The 18,256-nt window shown below is 37.6% G+C and overlaps 1 protein-coding gene across 2 annotated transcripts in view; it reads right to left on the reverse strand.

Annotated features, from left to right (window-relative positions):
- Window positions 1–4,012: 4,012 nt before the first annotated feature.
- The window catches only part of AFF4 (ALF transcription elongation factor 4), a gene marked incomplete at both ends in the record, with an annotated part of 47,381 nt that continues 33,137 nt past the window's right edge, over window positions 4,013–18,256 (reverse strand). For both annotated transcript variants that reach the window (XM_084252235.1, XM_084252234.1), the window contains 10 exons: window positions 4,013–4,140; window positions 6,715–6,935; window positions 8,384–8,427; window positions 9,540–9,633; window positions 10,799–10,870; window positions 11,292–11,428; window positions 11,537–11,600; window positions 12,214–12,308; window positions 16,872–17,112; window positions 17,746–17,834. In XM_084252235.1, the coding sequence (XP_084108361.1) occupies window positions 4,013–4,140; window positions 6,715–6,935; window positions 8,384–8,427; window positions 9,540–9,633; window positions 10,799–10,870; window positions 11,292–11,428; window positions 11,537–11,600; window positions 12,214–12,308; window positions 16,872–17,112; window positions 17,746–17,834 (1,185 nt within the window). The remainder of the gene's footprint in view (window positions 4,141–6,714; window positions 6,936–8,383; window positions 8,428–9,539; window positions 9,634–10,798; window positions 10,871–11,291; window positions 11,429–11,536; window positions 11,601–12,213; window positions 12,309–16,871; window positions 17,113–17,745; window positions 17,835–18,256) is intronic.

Consider the following 18,256-nt stretch of genomic DNA (forward strand, 5'->3'; position numbering starts at 1 on the left):
TCTCCAACACATTTGATACATGAAATTGAAATAAAATCAATTAAAATGAGTTATAGGAGTCTATATGGATTTGAAATGCTGTGCTTCCCAATTTACTTAGATTTTTTAAATAAAAAAAAAAAAGAAACAGCACAATCTGCCTAAAATACATATTCCCAGATGTTCCTGGGACCCAGAGGCAAACTCCTATAATTCAAAATACATAATGAGGCCATTTTGTTTAATTAGCAACTGGAAAATTTAAATCCTTCCCACCCTGTAAGAGCCCCATTACACTACAGAAGGGCTCAAATATATTTTAAAAGTTAATTTACTACAAATCATAGTAATTAAGCTTTAACAATCTAAAAGGAATACACATTGCACCCTTGAACATTAATATTCAAGGTGTCAACAAGAAAGTGTCTTAGATCAATTTAATAAATAATGTGGAAATAGTTGCACTAAGCTAAAATACTAATAAACACACACATTTTTGACAAACTAATTTCATGTTTTCATACATACATACATACATATATATAAAGTGTGTATGTGTACATAATTTTAAAATCCAAAGTTGCATACCCTCACACCTAGAAGAGCACGCAGTGTGCCTCTCCTCTACACAACTAGGCATCACTAACTGGAGCGACCACTGGCTGCTCTCAAACTCCAGAGTGCTGCCTCTAGAGCCAGAATTTTCATGTAGAACAGGTGCCTTTTGTAGGCTCTTGCTTCACAACGCAAGCTCACTTAATAAAGGTAATTTCCCAAAGTTTCTGTCATTGGATACAAAATGATGCTCTTTGATCTAGCTGATTAAACCTTTCTTGAATGAAAAGAAACAAACAACAATTAAAAAAAAAAAAAAACAACAACAGTGAATCTAATAAAGCCGCAAGTGTGTCATTCAAAGTGCAGCCCAGATGCCTATGGATCCATCAGTAGGAGAGCTCCCCAGAGTACAGGAGTGTGTGGGCACATGCACACGTTATATAGATTGCTTTCACATTGGAGAATTAATTTAGTGATGGTCAACCTTCTCCACTCTTCAGCAACTATAAGCTACAAATTATCTGAAGTACTCGTTGCTAACAGAGTCAGTTCTTGGCTATTTGCCCAGAAAAAGGCGGTACTGAGGCAAGAAATAGGATGAATGCGCCCACACTGGACCTGGGCTGGACTGTGAAAGTGTGAATCACCTGAAGGGGAATGCTCCCCACAGCCCAGTCCAGGCTGGGCAAGACTACCACGTGACAACTTCATCCACTGCAATCTGTTCGTTGGTTGCCTGTAAAGAGTCCAATGGTGTAGGCTGCTGCCTCCTGGCATACAAGTGTGGTCTTAAAGAGCAGTCAACAGCAAATTTTTAAATAGTTGTCATTTTTATAATTAACAATATATTAAGTACAAGTCTCAGACTAAGTAAGTTTTTAGCCACTTGTCAAATTCAGTTTGAAATGGTTAGAGAACACTGAAGACACCTACTGAGGAAGGAGGAATGGTCGTCTGTAAAGGAGTCCGACATACATGCTGGAGCAGATGAAGACCCAGACAGACTTCTGAGAAGATGGACAAAGAGGAGAGGGAGTGGTGTTGCCACAGACTATTATTACATTGACAATTCAATTATTTAGGATAGGATTTTGATCCACTGCCCATTACCACCTGGTAGCAAAAACCCTCCACAATGAAAACTCGAAAACTGTATTTCTCTAGGAATTCACATAGTTTGTGAGTGTGAGTATCTTAGAGCAGCACCATAAAACATGCAGGAAACTCTGCTTGAACAAAATCAGAAACATGCCTGCTGCCTCTCAGGACACACATGAAGCTAGAGCACACAAACTCACAGGTGCCCTACTGACTGCTGTTGTTCAAAGTCTAAAAGCTCAAGATTCTATTTCTAAGACCTCATTACAAATTAAGAAATCACAATCAGAGGAATCAGGAGGACAGGGCATATATCTACTTGATTAACAGTGGCAAATTTCTTACTAACTACCATTGACCACTGAGAAGTTGTTCTCTTAAGGAAAACTGTTCAAAAACACAGAAAGATACCAGAGGCAATTTCTCCAAGGGAAAAAAGTTAAATTCAACATAATTTGTCAATTCATCTTCAGTAATATAATATGCAAAAACAATCTGAGGTACAAAACCGGTAAGAAACTCTATAAATATGAGGCCACAGGACAATGAGAGTTCATTAGCTCCAGGAAGTAAGTGTAAAAGAGACTCAAACAGAGGATTCTCTGCACGACTGGGCTTGGAGATTTTGTTTCTCCTTTCCCATTTCAAGCTTAAGCAATCATCTATAAATAACAGGGCAATCATTTTTTTTTTTCTGATTGGCTAGATTAATTTTTGGAATTGGGAGATTGGGAGGACAAGCTATTTTTTGAAGCAGCATCACGCAATAGGTTAGACTAAGTCATGTACCAAAGCATTAGTTTTTCTGAAATAATTCATCTTTAAGTGACCCTAAAGAGAGATTTAAAAGGAAAGAGAATTTAACATTATTACCGCAGAAGACCAACTGTATGGGTGATCTGGTCCTAGTGTAAAAATTCATCTGTAAACAATCCATAGAGTCTTCATTTAAAGGTAAGATTTAAGGCACACCAGACATGATAGGGGTACTAAAAACAAAAGATAGAGGGCACATTTCTCACTTTTGATTCCTATATGCACCTTACAGGGAAAGGTACTTTGACACACAACTCTGACAGAGGTGACTTCTTAAGCTCTACCCCTGCACTTCTCCCCTTCCCAAGAGAGCTCACATTGAACCAAGTTACATACTTCTCTAGTGTGAATTTTCTGATCCCATCAGAAACACAATATTGATGAGGGCCTTCATAATACAAAGGAAGTAAATACAAGATAGTTTAAAAGGAAAAATTCATCATCTCCACATCAGGCATTAGAACTCTAAATTGTAGAGCAAAAGCACACGCACCAGAGCTCCAGTCCATTCCGAGAACAGTCACTGCATGCTCTTATCAGAGCACCAGTCTAATGTGGGGGAAAATGTTTTACATAAAAGTTCAGAAGAGACATTTTATCCTTTAAACATCATCAGTAGAAGAGATACAGGCAGCAACCCTCAGGAGTTGGATCATCCTTTGTTCAACAGTAACTTACTGTTTCAATTAAGTTCAAATGATTAGCAAAAAGAACACATGGTTTTAATAAAATCCATGAAGTTCAAGATTGTCCTTTTATGAAACCCTTCACATGATATGCTTCTCCCAGGAAGTTTGCCTGCCCTCTTTTGTAATGCATTTGATGCAAGCTATAGTCACCTTGTGATTGCTAGTGTTATCAACACACATTCACAGTTCTTGAAATAATGCATACCAATGAGACATTTCATTTTATATCCATGTAGAATGCCATCTTCTTCTCATATTTAAGTGATTTTTCATGTGTAGAAGAATATCCTAATACTAAGTATAAATTCTACAATAATAAAATTGTAGTTAAGATTTGAAATAATTTCAGGTAGTAGGCGTAGAAAGAACATGTCCATGTTTTAGATGAACCATCTCTTACTCTTAGAAGAGTTATGACAAAAAAACATTATTAGGTAACAAAGCTCCCAAAGTATATAAATAAAAATGCCTACATTACATTTATGCTAAATATTTAAGAGTAAATTTATAGGCAGAAATAACTAAGTATTCAACTACCCCCAATCTGCAAACATAAAAAAATTAAAATAAATAGAATCTCAATTGATTAGTTATGAACTGCAACAGTAATTTCAATCTTATTACAGATCACTGAAACCATCTTTTCAATGTGCTGCAGATTTAAAAACATTTAAATAAATTTTTCACATTGGGAATATTGAAGGGGTCAACTGACATCATGGTTTTGGGTTATAAAAAACAACGCATGAACCAGGGAGGAGAAAACCATTCCTCATTCTTAGTGTCGACTAGGTGGCGTGTTATGGCAGTTTTCCTTCGTGATGTGACACAGTGTTGTGGAGAAAATCAGAGGCAACGAGAGTGTGTTCAGTTCAAGATATCAACTTGGCATCCTGGCGAAGCCAGTGTAGTCCCTGCCGGGTGTAACGAACTAGGTCTGTCATGATGCTTGCGTTAAAGATGAGAGGGCCCATTACTTTATCCAGTTCAGCAAAGAATTCTAGAAAATCAAAAACACTTGTTAAATGAGATGCAACTCTTTGAATCACTGCTTTAAAATTTTCACTCTAGATTATAAAAGACTTCACATGAAATTAAAAAACACTGCTTCCTCCACTAAACTGGTAACTGCCCACATTTTAGAAGAAGCCATCTCATAGTTTAAGTCATAAAAACATTTTAAGAGGCCTTTGTGGTCAGGAATTAAGTGTTAAACAAACAGAATCTCACTGATAGAATTAGAATTGCCATGTCATGCAGGAAAATTATTAAAATGGAGACCTAGTGCTACAATGTACTGTTACTCAAACATTCTCTGTGTACTGTTTCTGTATAAGCAAGAGGTGCACGTTTCTCATAAGAGTAACTTATAGAGGTTAGACACTTAGGATAGCCTGTAGCTAACTAACCTTTCTGTTGTAATCATATACCAGGCAAGATTGGTAAACTAAATCCCATTTCAGGCAATAATTTAAAAATGTAAGGGATAGAAATAAAAGGATTATTATTATATGAACAAATATAGGTTGATGTGCATGTGAGGCTGGGCATAGGGAGTGGATGATAGTAGCTAACATTTGATTTTAATGCAATTTGAGGTAAAAATAGAGGGATGGCGACTCAGTAAGGAGTTTTCACACACACAAAGAGAAAGGTCATTCTCATGATTAAAACCTCAGGCTATTCAAACAACACAAGAAATCAACAGTCAAGGAGAAAAGGATCATTTTTACAGAATTCCAACTAATGAATGCAGAAGAAATGTCAGGGAAAAAAATCCTGATAAATTTTCTATTTCCCAACAGAATAACTGACAAGAATAATGATCAATGGATGCTAAAAGCCTAAGTTATAGTTTAATAGGGCCTCTTACATCAAAGTGATCAAGCTCACACCATCTGAAACAATCAATGGTCGTATCTTACCATCACTAAAAAAGGGATAGCCATCACATGACTCATAATATTTTTAACAGGAAATCCATAGCAGTACCACCTATGAAACATTCTTACCTGCCAATGATAAACTTGAATCTAATCAAGTCTCAAAATATAACTCTTACAGAAGAACAAGTTAAACGACACCATGAGGACGTAATCTGTCAAATCCAGAACATGACACATTGTATGCCCAGTTTCTCCTTGACATTAATAGCATAGCCAAGAAAAAAAAAAAAAAAAAGAGTGGGCAAGGGGGACATATTTAAAAAGACACTGATGATGGATCCTGTCTAAAACAAATCCAACTGTCAGAAAAAAAGTGTGGTTGAGATAATTCAGATGTTTGATGGTAGACTACATATTAGATGATATACAGAAGTTATCGTTAAATTTTGTTGGATGTGATAAGGTATGATGGCCATGCTTTTGTCCCTCTCACATAAAGAGGCATACCAAAGCATGCTGAGATGCAGTGTTATAACATATAGTTTTGGCTTTAAAATTCTCCAGGTGAAAAGAAAGTGAGGTGGGTGAGGAGTTGGGGGAGAGAGAGAACCAGGACAAGATTTGTAAAATGTAGTGTTGTTGAACCAAAGTTCTTTCCTTTGTCAATGTTTGGAAACTGCAATACAAAAAGTAAAAATAGGAAAATTGAGGCTAGAAAACTGGGATCAGAGAGAAGAATGGAATGAAAGTAGAGGGACTTAAGAAGAATTCAGCTTTATAACTTTTCCTGAGCAGTACTGACAGTATTTACACTTTCTGTTGGGGATCCCCTTCTATAGTTCTCTATTTCCCTCTTCGTCTAGTTTTACTGAGAAATAACTGACATACTCCACAGTATAAGTTTAAGGCATTAAGCATGCTGACTTGATTTACACATATCGTAAAATGATAATCACAATAGATGCAGCTAACATACATAATTTTCATCTGACTACGTGCTCATGTTGTAAGTGTGAATATATGCTGTGACAAAAGAGCATGATTGATAGGCTACTTTAGTGCTTCCCTGCAAAAGGATCTACCTGAATAAAAGGCTATACAAACATGTATGCTAATTATATCTACTATATTAAGCTAGCACTTACCTCTAAGAGCCTTAAATATCTTATAATTCTCGATGTTCTTAGTTTCAGAATATAAAATAAACTTAAGGTACAAAGCTTCAAATGACCTAATATTAAAGAATACTAGAAAATTAATCACTTTGTTTATCACCTAAGTTTCTTCCAACATTCATCTAAAAATCCAGTACGAATGTACTCCTTTATATATAAAACATCTCTTATGAGCAAATATCTAGATATGATCCTATGCCTATAGCCAAATTTGCTGTTAACCATCCATTACATTTATAGTAATACCTGCATTTAACGTGCCAGAATAAAGGCATATTTGTCTTAGACCAAAAACTATTTTTACCTTAATTTGTGACACTAGTATAGTGAAAGATATTTTTTTATCAAATTCAATAGATTTAGTATGACTGCTAAGAAAAGGAAATTAACAAACTGATTAAGTCTAGACTAGATAATAAATCAAATGCAGATCAGACACTTATTTAACTAGATCACAGAGCTCCTTTAAATAATTCTATCCCTCAATCAAAGTTTCTCCAGAAACCTACCAACCTTTTTGCTCTTTGGAAAGCTGTTCAGCTTGGTCCCAAATTTCAGTGGCATAGAGGAAGTTGGATGTAACCTGAACATAGCTGGCTGCCATCTGGTGGATCCTCTGTGGAATGGTCACTGAAGAACCACTTGCTGAAGCACTACTGGCCCCAGAAGAATAATTTCCTGAATTGCCTGGTGACAACTTTGGAGAAACAGGGGAAGGCATCCCAACAGCTTTGCTACATAAAGAAAAATGGGAAGCTTGTTTACAAGGTGAGCATGATAAAATCAATTTGTTACCGGTTCTTTCTACACACAAGGCTTTAAAAATTTTATATTCTGGGCCTCCCTGGTGGCGCAAGGGGTTAAGCACTGCACTATGAAGCAATCCGCAGCCTCTGCAGCACGAGTTTGATCCCCAGCCAGCCAGGGAGCAACCCACATGGCGTGGCAGACCCCTCCTGTCTTGCCTGCGTCTCCCCTCAGTGGTGTATTTCAGTCAGTCTGCCTGTTCTGTTCCCCACTCTGTCTCTGGTAAATCCTCTCGCCCCCCACATCTCTGGCCTGTACCCAGCTCTTGTATGCATAAATAAATAAATCGTAAAAAAAATTATATTCTTTTAAACTTAGAAGGGATCCCAGAGAAATACATTTTCTTCTACATAAGCACTTAGTTCACTAAAGGCTACAGTGAATTATAATCTTATCTAGACTCTTTGTTTAATGAATGGCAACCTCACAAGAGATGGAAAGCGCTCAGATAGTCATATATATTGTTAGTAACAGTTCGAAGACTTACAAGCTGGGTTGCTTTAATCTCAGTTAAATACACTTTTCATCTGTTTTGGAATATAATTAGCTACTTCTTAAATTGTTTTATAAAAAGTTGGTGGAATTTAACAACACCCCAAAATTGCGGTAATAGATAGGAAAATCTTATTTTGAACTTCATAATTTCTGGTACTTTCCTAGTTTAACCAAGTTTTTCAGAGTTTACCAATGGCACAGCTTTCTCAATCAAGGGTGATCATCTTAAGCTTCTTGTCAATTAAATATTTCTTAGAACACACACACTGAAATCTAGCAGATTATTTCAGTGGTGCTAAAGCTGGCAGAAGTGCCCAAGAGCAGGAAAATCAAACAAAAGGTTTTTTTGGAGGGGAGGGGGAATTGCTTTTCTGTTAAAATATTTCTATCTGTACTTTCAGAACTATAAATCTGGTTAAGGAAATACTAAGGGCAAAGACAGACTGTCAATGAATATAATAATTGAACAAAAAAAACTCAAAAAATTTATTTCATGATGTTTTCTCTCCTTTTGGAGGTGGATAGAATTGGGAGTGATTGTGAATATGGTGGAGAAACCAATGATGTCACCATTATTAACTTCTGGCAGCATCCTGACATCATTAGAGATAAATCCTTTATAATAAAAACCCAAGCAGTTTGAGGTAATGTAAAAAAAAACACTTCTGCAGGTGAACTATCCCCCTCTTTCATCTTTTTAAGCTTATGCCATTATATATACAATTTGTAAAAAATAAACATGAAAAATAACTTCCAAAAATACTATTTTACAGATAGTACTAATTTTTTAAAAGTCATCTTTCCATTTTTGGCAATCCATCCCATTTGTATGTAAAAAATAAACTCGTCACAAATATTTCAAAGAATAAAATTCACCTACCTTCCCAAGCCAGGTGATGGTGCTTGAGAATTATTATAAGAATTCTGCAGAGAAAATAAAATGTATTTAGTAAAAAACCCCACTATTTATGAAGTACTAAGTATATTCAAAGACACTGGGGCCAAAATGATCCTAATAAACTTCATTAATTAGAAAGCATCCTCTGAGGGTGTGTGCACCTGTGCTCGTGTATAAATGTACAACAGAAATAGTGGTTTAGGGCTTCCCTGGTGGCGCAAGGGGTTAAGATGCAATCCATGCAGCTCGCCGTAGCCACTGCAACGCAACTTCGATGCCCAGCCAGGGAGCTATGCACTTGGCGCAGCAGACCTCTCCTGACTCGCTCGCTGCTCCCCTCAGCAGTATATTTCAGTCAATCTGCTGTTCTGTTCCCCACTCTGTCTCTGGTGAATCCTCTCACACCCCCCACACCTCTGGCCTGTATCCCAGTTCTTGTATGTATAAAAAATAAATAAATCTTTAATAAGAAAGAAATAAAATAAAGTAAAAAAATAAAGAAAGAAAAGAAAAGAAAAATTAGAAAGAGCAGTTTAGCTGACAGCTGAGATATTCCAGAAGACTTATAGGGAGAAAGTATAACATTCATAAGGATAAAGAGGGGAGAGGGATATAATAAAAGTGAGTCTTACTATGTACAAAGGCTGCAGAAATGATAATGTCTGAGAGCCATACAGCTTTCCTGAAACTGCTGAAAGGTTTTGAAAGGAACAAGAGTGAATGACCTAGAGGCTTTGCAGGTCAGATTAAGGAATCTGGACTTGACCTCAAGGTAATGGTAAGGGTTGCATGTCATAATCAAGTAGGATTTAAGGAAAATTTATGTGGTAGTGTCAAGAAAAAGCAGAAAGACTTTTGTAGGAAACAAAGTCTAAGGAGGCATGACAGTGAAAACAATAGAACTTTTTAAAAGTATAAATTAGGTATGATTAAAAAAAGGCTTGGAATGTTATTAAGAGCTGCTACATATGGTTAAATAGGTTCTAGAACCAGAAATATGTGCATTTGAAACTTTCCAGGCAATCTCAAACTTATTTGAAAATCCCCAAACAGCAGCTAACTCCTGTGCAAGGGGCATTTCCTAGGAGATACACACCTTCTCTCCTAGGAAATGGACCCTCTTGTTCTGTACAATTACCTTCAAGTGCTCTGTCAGTGTTTTTGAGTACTTCAGGGCATTTTCCTTCTTCAGTTTGAAGAGCCTCAGGTACAGCAGAGACTGACATCGCAGGCTAGCCAATGGAAAAGACCAATTTATTTACCAAGACAGCAGACCCTGGTCACATGTGCACAGACAAGCTTTCACTGTACAAGAGCACAGGACTGGAGTGTTCGAGCAGACCATGGCATAAGGTCAACAACGCAAACCCTTAGTTATAATTAGTTACATATTTAGGTATGAAGAACATGGCTTGTTTGCTAGTTGTTATTGGTGCATACTCTTAAAGAGAAAGGAGAAGAGAACGAGGACTAGCCTTTTATTAGGTGACATATGAATATCAAAACCTCACTCTCATTATGCCAACATTATCATTATAATGCATGCATTAAGAAAAAAAGCAATGAGAGACAGAACCACTATGTCGAATTATAAATAATCTAAAATTAAAAAAAAATTTGGAAACTCAACTAAATATTACAATCTGATGAAACATAAGTAAACCTTCTAAGATAGTTCACAAAGGCCGTACATGGTCATCACAGCCTACCTCTTGGTCATTTTTACTTCTCATTGATCAAGTTTCTTTCCACTACTCAGACCATATTTGTTCCCTTTACCCAGAGACTAGCCTCTATTCTTAAAATTATATATACTTTCTTTCAAAGTACTTAATTTACATACTTAACCAATTATTTGATTACTTACTTCTCCTCACACTAGACTATAAGCACCATGACAAGCAGTACTGTGTCTTTATTTCCAGGTACATTTCCCATTGTTAAACACAGTGCCAGGTGAAAAAAGTACCTATAACACATGAACTGATAATATTTCCTGGAGCTGCAGCAAACAAGTCATATTCTTCGTTCTGAGCAAGCTAAATGTTTGCTCCCTGAGGAAAAAATATATCTGTGACTAGAGAGATAACTATAATAGAAGAGACTGGAAAAGTGACCGCTTAAGATAACGGAAGTTTCCAGTACCAGTGCTTCTCTACTAGGGTTTTGGTAAACAAAGCAATGGATCAGAGTGTGACAACAACTAAATAAAATCTTTCAGGAGAAACTGTGTTTGTTATTTTCTATTTTACCTATCGGAATAGATTTATGACTGGGCTGTAGGACATTAATTGAAGAGTTAATTTTCAACAGAAAGAACACAGAGAGCACAATTTATTATGGAACTGCCTGTCATGTACCAGCAGGCTAGAAACACTGACCAAACACAACACTTACCAAAGTACAGCAAGTCTTTTATCTGCAGCTGTAGCATCTGGTGCCATATGATTCTTTAGCTTCATAGTGTATCTGTGAATTAAACAAACACCACACTATAAAATACTTCATTTCCATCTTAGGATTTCCTTTGTCCTTAATACATAAGAAACAAAACTAAATTAAGGCAAAAATACACACTGAAGTATTCAGTTCTTCTGTAAAGAGGGTAATGGGTCAGGCGTCCTCTTCAGCTTTACTATACACACTTACGCTCTACTTCATGACTTGTCAGTCAGTGATAGACCACCTAGGTGTGTAATAGGCTACACTGTATACGTTTGTGTAAAATTATAGTTTATGACATATACAAAAGGATAAAATCAACTAACAACACATTTCTTAGAGTATTTCAATCACTGAATGACAGCTGACCGCAGTTTCTCCAGCCCCTCCCTGTTTTATGGATCAGAGAAATAACATGGCCAAAGATGTGCCAGGTTTTCCCACTTACTTGATGAGATCAGCTGTCTCTGAATACATAGGGAATGGGGATTTGGATTCCTGAGCATTTTTCTCTAATGCATTCCCACATTCAATGAAAGAAACCACAGCATCAAGATAGAATACAGCTTTCTCGAACCTATCGGACTGAAGACAGAATAATAAAGTGATGAGAGCTGCACTGATGTATTATGGGACAAGCAAACAAATGAAGTTAATTTGATTAAATATATAAATGCAAAAATATTTACATACCAATGCATCTGCATTGTGCTTTAGTTTTTTTGCTTCTTGTAAATAATGGTCTGCTGAGTAATTTCTGCAATGTAAGTTTTATTGTAAATAAAATGGCAAATATTTTCATAAGATGAACATGAGATTATTTTAGTCTCTAGCACCCCTCGGTTTCCATGTCCTCAATTAAAGAAAATAAGCTATTACTAAATATTCATTTCAGTTTCTTCTGACAAATGTTTTTATCAGGTTAAGAGCAAAAATTGCTTTGGCCAACTCATGGCAAATTTTCTACTCAGGAAAATAAAAGCAAACTCCCTACTATTAAATACTACTTACCAAATTGTTGGAAAGATTCAAAGTAAATAAAATGTGGGCAGGAGAAATAACCTTTAATCAAATTAAAGGAAAAAACTAACATAACTCTTACTAATTCAAGAAAGCCCCTACTGTAAAGTGACACCAGCACAGCAAGCCTCTACTGGACTAACAGTCTCACATCTTTGAAAAGAGTTATGAAGTTAAGATAAAGGAGCATCACTTGAATTGCCTTTCAAACTAAAACCTGAATATTCTGTGGATCACAAGACAAGTATGAAATCTTCTCACTGAGAGAAATTAAATGAGTTTCTTATATGTTGACTGGAACAATTTCTTGAATGCGTTAAAAAAACAAACAAGGTCCACATTTCTCTCACCTGTCGTCAAAGGCAAGCTTTGTTCTTCGAGGCTTAGAGGCTTCAGGAGTTGGTGTAGATGGAGGGCAGTTAGAGGAGCTATTTGGTACCTTTTCCTGACCAAAAAAATACATTTTAAAATTGTAAGATTAATATTAAAATAAAATTATTTCTTGAGCCTCTGCCAAAAAAGGAAACAAAATTCCATTGCACTCAGTAATTAATTTTGTTGTTTTAAAACTTCTGAATTTCAGAATGTAAACTTTCTTTTCATAGAACAGGTCTATTTTATATAACCAAACAAAATCACTTAAATATTAAATTATATGTCAGGCACCTGGCCTAGTGCCTGGCCTAGGCACTTGTTAAAACAAGGAAGACACAAATCTAATAACAAAATTTATTGATAATTATTGGTCAATGAAAATGGCAATAATATCTAGTGTTTATGATAAGCTTATTATTTACCAAGCACTAAGTACTTACCAGTCATTAATTCAACATGCCTACGAAATATGTACTGCTACTAGCACAGAATAAAAACAAAATCTCAAAGAGGCTGAGTAACTTGCTGAAGTTCATATAGATTTTTTTTTTAAGAATTATTTTTTATTTATACAAGAACCAGGCAACGGGCCAGATGCGCGGGAGGGTGAGAGGATTCACCAGAGACAAAGCGGGGAACAGAACAGGCAGACTGAAGAAATACACTGCTGAGGGGAGCAGCGGGCGGCAGGAGAGGTCTGCGGGCCACGTGGGTTGCTCTGAGGCCAGTGGGGATCGAACCGGCACTGCAGAGCCTGCAGACAGCTTCACAGTGCTGCGCTCCTGTGCCACCAGGGAGGCCCTCAAATAGCTTTTAAGCAGCATTCCTGTAATTTGGGTTTTAAATTCAGATCTGCCAGATTTCAAAAGCCTAGCCATTTTCTTAAAACTTTATTCTGCTTACTACCAACTCAGTCCTCTCTCCATGCAAGAGTTATAACCAGCTCTGCCTTCCCAGCTCTTCCCCATCCAGTCCTATTTTTAGAACTGGACACACACTTTGCCATAAAAAACATCATAAATAAGGGCCTACCCAGTGGCGCAGTGGTTGAGCGCCGGGTTGCGAAGCTACCCGCAGCCTCTGCAGCGCGGGTTCGATCCCCGGCTGCTCCCCGGCCACCGGTGGAGGGTCCCACATGGCGCACAGACCTCTCCTGACGCCCGCTGCTCCCCTCAGCAGTGTGCTTTGGTCCTTCTGCCTGCTCTGCTCCCCGCTCTGGCTGTCACCCCCCCACGCTTCTGACTGTACCCAGTGCTTGTATAAATAAATAAAAATAAACCTTTAAAATAAAAAACCATCATAAATAAGGAGAATTGATCCATAAATGCATGAATATTTTATCATTAGAAAACCCAGTAATATATCATTTTTTGTTTTGTTTTCTTTTTGTTTTGTTTTTATAGAGGCATGTTTTTGTTAAATTTATTTATTTGTTTGTTTGTTTTGTTTATACATGCACTGGGTACAGTCAGAAGCACGGGAGGGTGAGAGAATTCACCAGAGCCAGAGTGGGGAGCAGAGCAGGCAGAAGGACCAAAGTACACTGCTGAGGGGAGCAGTGGGCGGCAGGAGAGGTCTGCGCGCCATGTGGGACCCTCCTCCGGTAGCCGGGGAGCAAACCGGTGCAGCTGAGGCCGCGGGCAGCTTCGCAACCCAGTGCTCAACCGCTGCGCCACCGGGGAGGCCTCTATATATCATTTTACTACTTGTGCTTAAATCTATTTATGACAGGAACATGTAAACATTTTTTTTCCTTGTGTGAGAACTTTTCAGTTCTACTCAACATAGCTTGCTTCAAGGAATGAAAACAAAAGTCCAGAGATTTGAGAAAACACTAAACTCTTTGTGGTAAAGTCCGTATGCCTATAAAATGAATTCCTGAATATTACATTACAATGTAGGTAACATTACAGCAGTACAGCCTCTCCCTCTATTTTATAAGTATATCTACAAGTGCCTAAATTTATTTTTTCATTTTCTATTCATTTATTTTTGTAGAAGAACTGGGGTGTAGACCAAAGGTATTGGGTGGGGGGAGGTGAGAGGATTCACCAGAGACAGAATGGGGTGCAGAACAGGCAAATGACTGAAATGCACTGCTGAGGAGAGCAGCAGGTGAGACAGGAGAGGTTTGCTGTGCCATACAGGTTAGCTCCCTGGCTGCAGATCAGGCCATAGCCATGATAGTGCTGGGACTTAACCCGTAGGCCACCAGGGAGCCCCAAGTCCCTAAGTTTAACTGGAAGAAAACTAAAGTTTTTGAAAATAAAAAAAAAAAGTTTCCAGCTATTTCAACACACTTTTCTTACATAAAAATTATGTCAGTTTGGTTTTCCAGGTTACCTAGTTTTTATTTAGTTGGTATAATAAGAAATAGCATATTTTCTAACTATAGATTTCCCTCTAATAAGCCTATATATAACTGACTAAACCAGGAACTGGTAAGACTAACAATAACAATCTTTTTTTTTTTTAAAGATTTATTTATTTATACAAGAACTGGCGTACAGGCCAGAAGTGCAGGAGGGTGAGAGGATTCACCAGAGACAGAGCAGGGAGCAGAACAGGCAGATGAACCAAAAACACTGCTGAGGGGAGCAGCAGGCGAGACAGGAGAGGTCTGCTGTGCCATGTGGGTATCTCCCTGGCCAGCCGGGATAGATCCTGCACTGCAGAGGCTGCGGACAGCTTCACAGCGCTGTGCTCAACCTGCTGCGTCACTGGGGAGACCAAACAATAACAATTTTAAAACCATTATGTGCCATGAGATTTTAAAATCAAAGTGGTTTGGGTCAATTTTATATTTTGTCAATGACATGAGTAACAAATGACTATATTTAATGCAACAACTACTTCCTTTTCTCCCAGTAAATGCAGAAATAAACGCCAAAATAAGACACAAATTCCTGCTTTCAAGAAGCTGACAAGTCAAGTCAGTAAGGAAGAGACAAAGACAATGATTTTTACAACCTGAGATAACAGAAGCCAGATGAGCAGATGAGCTCACTAAAAAAGCGTATTTAAAAAATAAAAAAAGCGGGCCTCCCTGGTGGCACAGTGGGTTAATAAGCACTGCACTATGAATCAATCCACAGACTCTGCAGCACAAGTTCGATCTCCAGCCGGCCAGGGAGCAACCCACATGGTACAGCAGATCTCTCCTGTTGTGCCTGCTGCTCCCCTCAGCAGTGTATTTCAGTCAATCTGCCCCACTCTGTCTCTGGTGAATCCTCTCACCCCTCACACCTCTGGCCTATACCCCAGCTCTTGTATGCATAAGTAAATAAATCTTTAAAAAAAAAAAAACTAAAAAAATAAAAAAGCATGGAGAAAAATCCTATAAAGGATTAGGAAATGGACAAAGAACCAGTCAGCAGGTAGATAAAAATTAGGGCTGTGAATAAGTTCAACAGGGCAGTCAGATTCCTTCAGGACATTAGGATTCTCTAAACTACTACAAAAGGGTATCCAGGTTTGAAAAAGCCTGCTGTGTATCTCAACTTTAAAAAGCTATTCACAATTGAATTACTTCTAAATATTTAATTACCACATTTAATAAGCACAACTAACTACATTTAACGGTCCAATTTTTCAATTCTCAGACCTTCGCTGATCTATGTCACAAATAATAATCCAATAAATTATATTCTTTAAAATTCAGGAATTTTCTTAATTTGGTGAGGGAATTTGCTCCCTCTCAGAACAGTTTAGAAAGCAATGCAAATAGCCTAGAAAGCAAATTGAGGGTGAGGGTCCATTAAAGTATATCTTTAATGGAAAAGCTTTTTAATGAAAAAGCTTCTTTGATTCAATTCACCATTCACACACATTAAAAATAGTGCCCAACAGGGCCTCCCCGGTGGCGCAGCGGTTGAGCGCTGGGTTGCGAAACTGCCCGCGGCCTCTGCAGCGCCGGTTCGATCCCCGGCTGCTCCCCGGCCACCAGAGGAGGGTCCCACATGGCGCACAGACCTCTCCTGCCGCCCGCTGCTCCCCTCAGCAGTGTCCTTCGGTCCTTCTGCCTGCTCTGCTCCCCGCTCTGGCTCTGGTGAATTCTCTCACCCTCCCGCACTTCTGACTGTACCCAGTGCTTGTATAAACAAAACAAACAAACCAACCAGCAAACAAATAAATAAAGCATGCCTCTATTAAAAAAAAAAAAAAAAAAAAAAAAAAAAAAAAAAAAATAGTGCCCAACAATATGATCAAGCTCGAGCAATAAGGTCAACTATAACATCAGTGCTCAAGATATTTCCACTCTTTGTGAATCAAAAGTCAAATGGTTGCTTTTTTCACTTATGTAATATAATTTGTATAATCTAATCACAAAATGCCCAAAGTCAATTTGAAATCATAGAGAAGAATTCAATCACAGCAACTGGAATTATTTAAAATTAGATCACAATCAGATTCTCCAGTTACAAATTTCTATCTTGATTAATAAGCATGTAGCCAGTCTTCTGTTTTCATGGTTTTAGATCACAGTTTATGTTTACTCTCAAGACTATAAAAATGCATAGGCCTATAAAATTTAATGAGCTACTCATAAAATTTTCAAAGCACAGCATTACCATGGGGAAGTCACAGAGCAACGAGATTCATTTTCAAAGAGCTCAGGCCCGGGACAGCTTACCTTCACCTCCTTAGAGCTACTGGAAGTCTTCCCCTCAGTCTTCTTCTGTTTGGATGTGGAGGAACTGCTTTTGCTGCTACCACTGTTCTCTTTGTTGCTGTTATTACTTGACTTTAAGGAAGAAGACTGACTAATAGTCCTCTTCCGAGAGCCATGCTCTGTTTTTGAATCTTTTGAGGGAACAGGTCCAGCGGGAGAAGGCAAGAGGTCCTTTTCTTTTGTAGCACTCTGCTTAGATGACCTGCCAAACCAAACAAATGCCCTCATTTCCCCACACAGTCATATAGGGGTGATGGATTTTTCCAATTCTCTTTGCTTTCAAGACAAATTTGTTTTTCCCAATTGGGTTACTAGGAGACATGATTTCTGTAAAACAGAACTATAAATTTCATGCAGGCAAGCATTTTGACTGGTTTCCCCACAACCCTTTGCTGGCACATCCAGGGCCTAAATCTTGGTATGCTACACAAGTATTTCAGTAAATATTGATTGAATAAATGTAGAAATATGAACAAAGAGATAAATGGCAAGCAAAAAATATTCATGCTCATAAGTCAGTAATGTTTCCCAAGTTATAGGCAAGCTTGTTATCTACCCAGAAAGCAGTGAAACTTAAATTCTTACCCCTAACTCTACTAAAAAAAAAAAGAGAGAGAGAGAGAGAGAGAGAGAGAAAGAGGAAGTAACTGAATCTTAAATGCATTCTATCCCTATTAGCCTAAAGCAGAAGTTCCCACCATAGAGCACATGTATGTGTGTGCATGGATATGACATGTACTTATTAAAAGGAATATTCTAAGAGCACAATTGAAAGTATCCAATAACACATGACAGACATATATAAACACACATGCAACATATTTTGGGAACATACTCTCTGGTGCTAGATGGCTTGTGGCCTCCTGAATTCTTGTCCTCTGTTTTGGGTTTCTTGCTCTCACTGGCTCGGTTATCATCTTCATTCTAAATGAAAAACAGAAAATAGCAGCTATCAGGTTTGATATTTATTCTTCTAACTTCAGTTTCCAGCACTATTCATCCCTTAATGGTTTAACTTTGATTACCTTCAGAAAAATAATAAATGCTCAGTAAATTAGGTTTTAAGGTTAAGAATTCTATTATCTTAGCTATCAAATATCAAAACACATTCCTAGTCTTTTAGACAGCATTTTTTTCAGGCTGATGCTATATTTAGGGGGATGAAAACTGTAGAATGATAGTTAAGATAAAATTCACATTATCTGAAAGATAAAGTTTACTCTCTAAAAACACACCATTCAATGGTTTTTAACATATCCAGAGCTGTACAAGCATCACCACAATCAATTTTTAGATTATCATAAAACCCAAAAGATTATATATATCCATGAGCAGTAACTTCCTAT

The sequence above is a fragment of the Talpa europaea genome, assembly GCF_964194135.1.
Source record: "Talpa europaea genome assembly, chromosome: 13".
Taxonomy (NCBI): domain Eukaryota; kingdom Metazoa; phylum Chordata; class Mammalia; order Eulipotyphla; family Talpidae; genus Talpa; species Talpa europaea.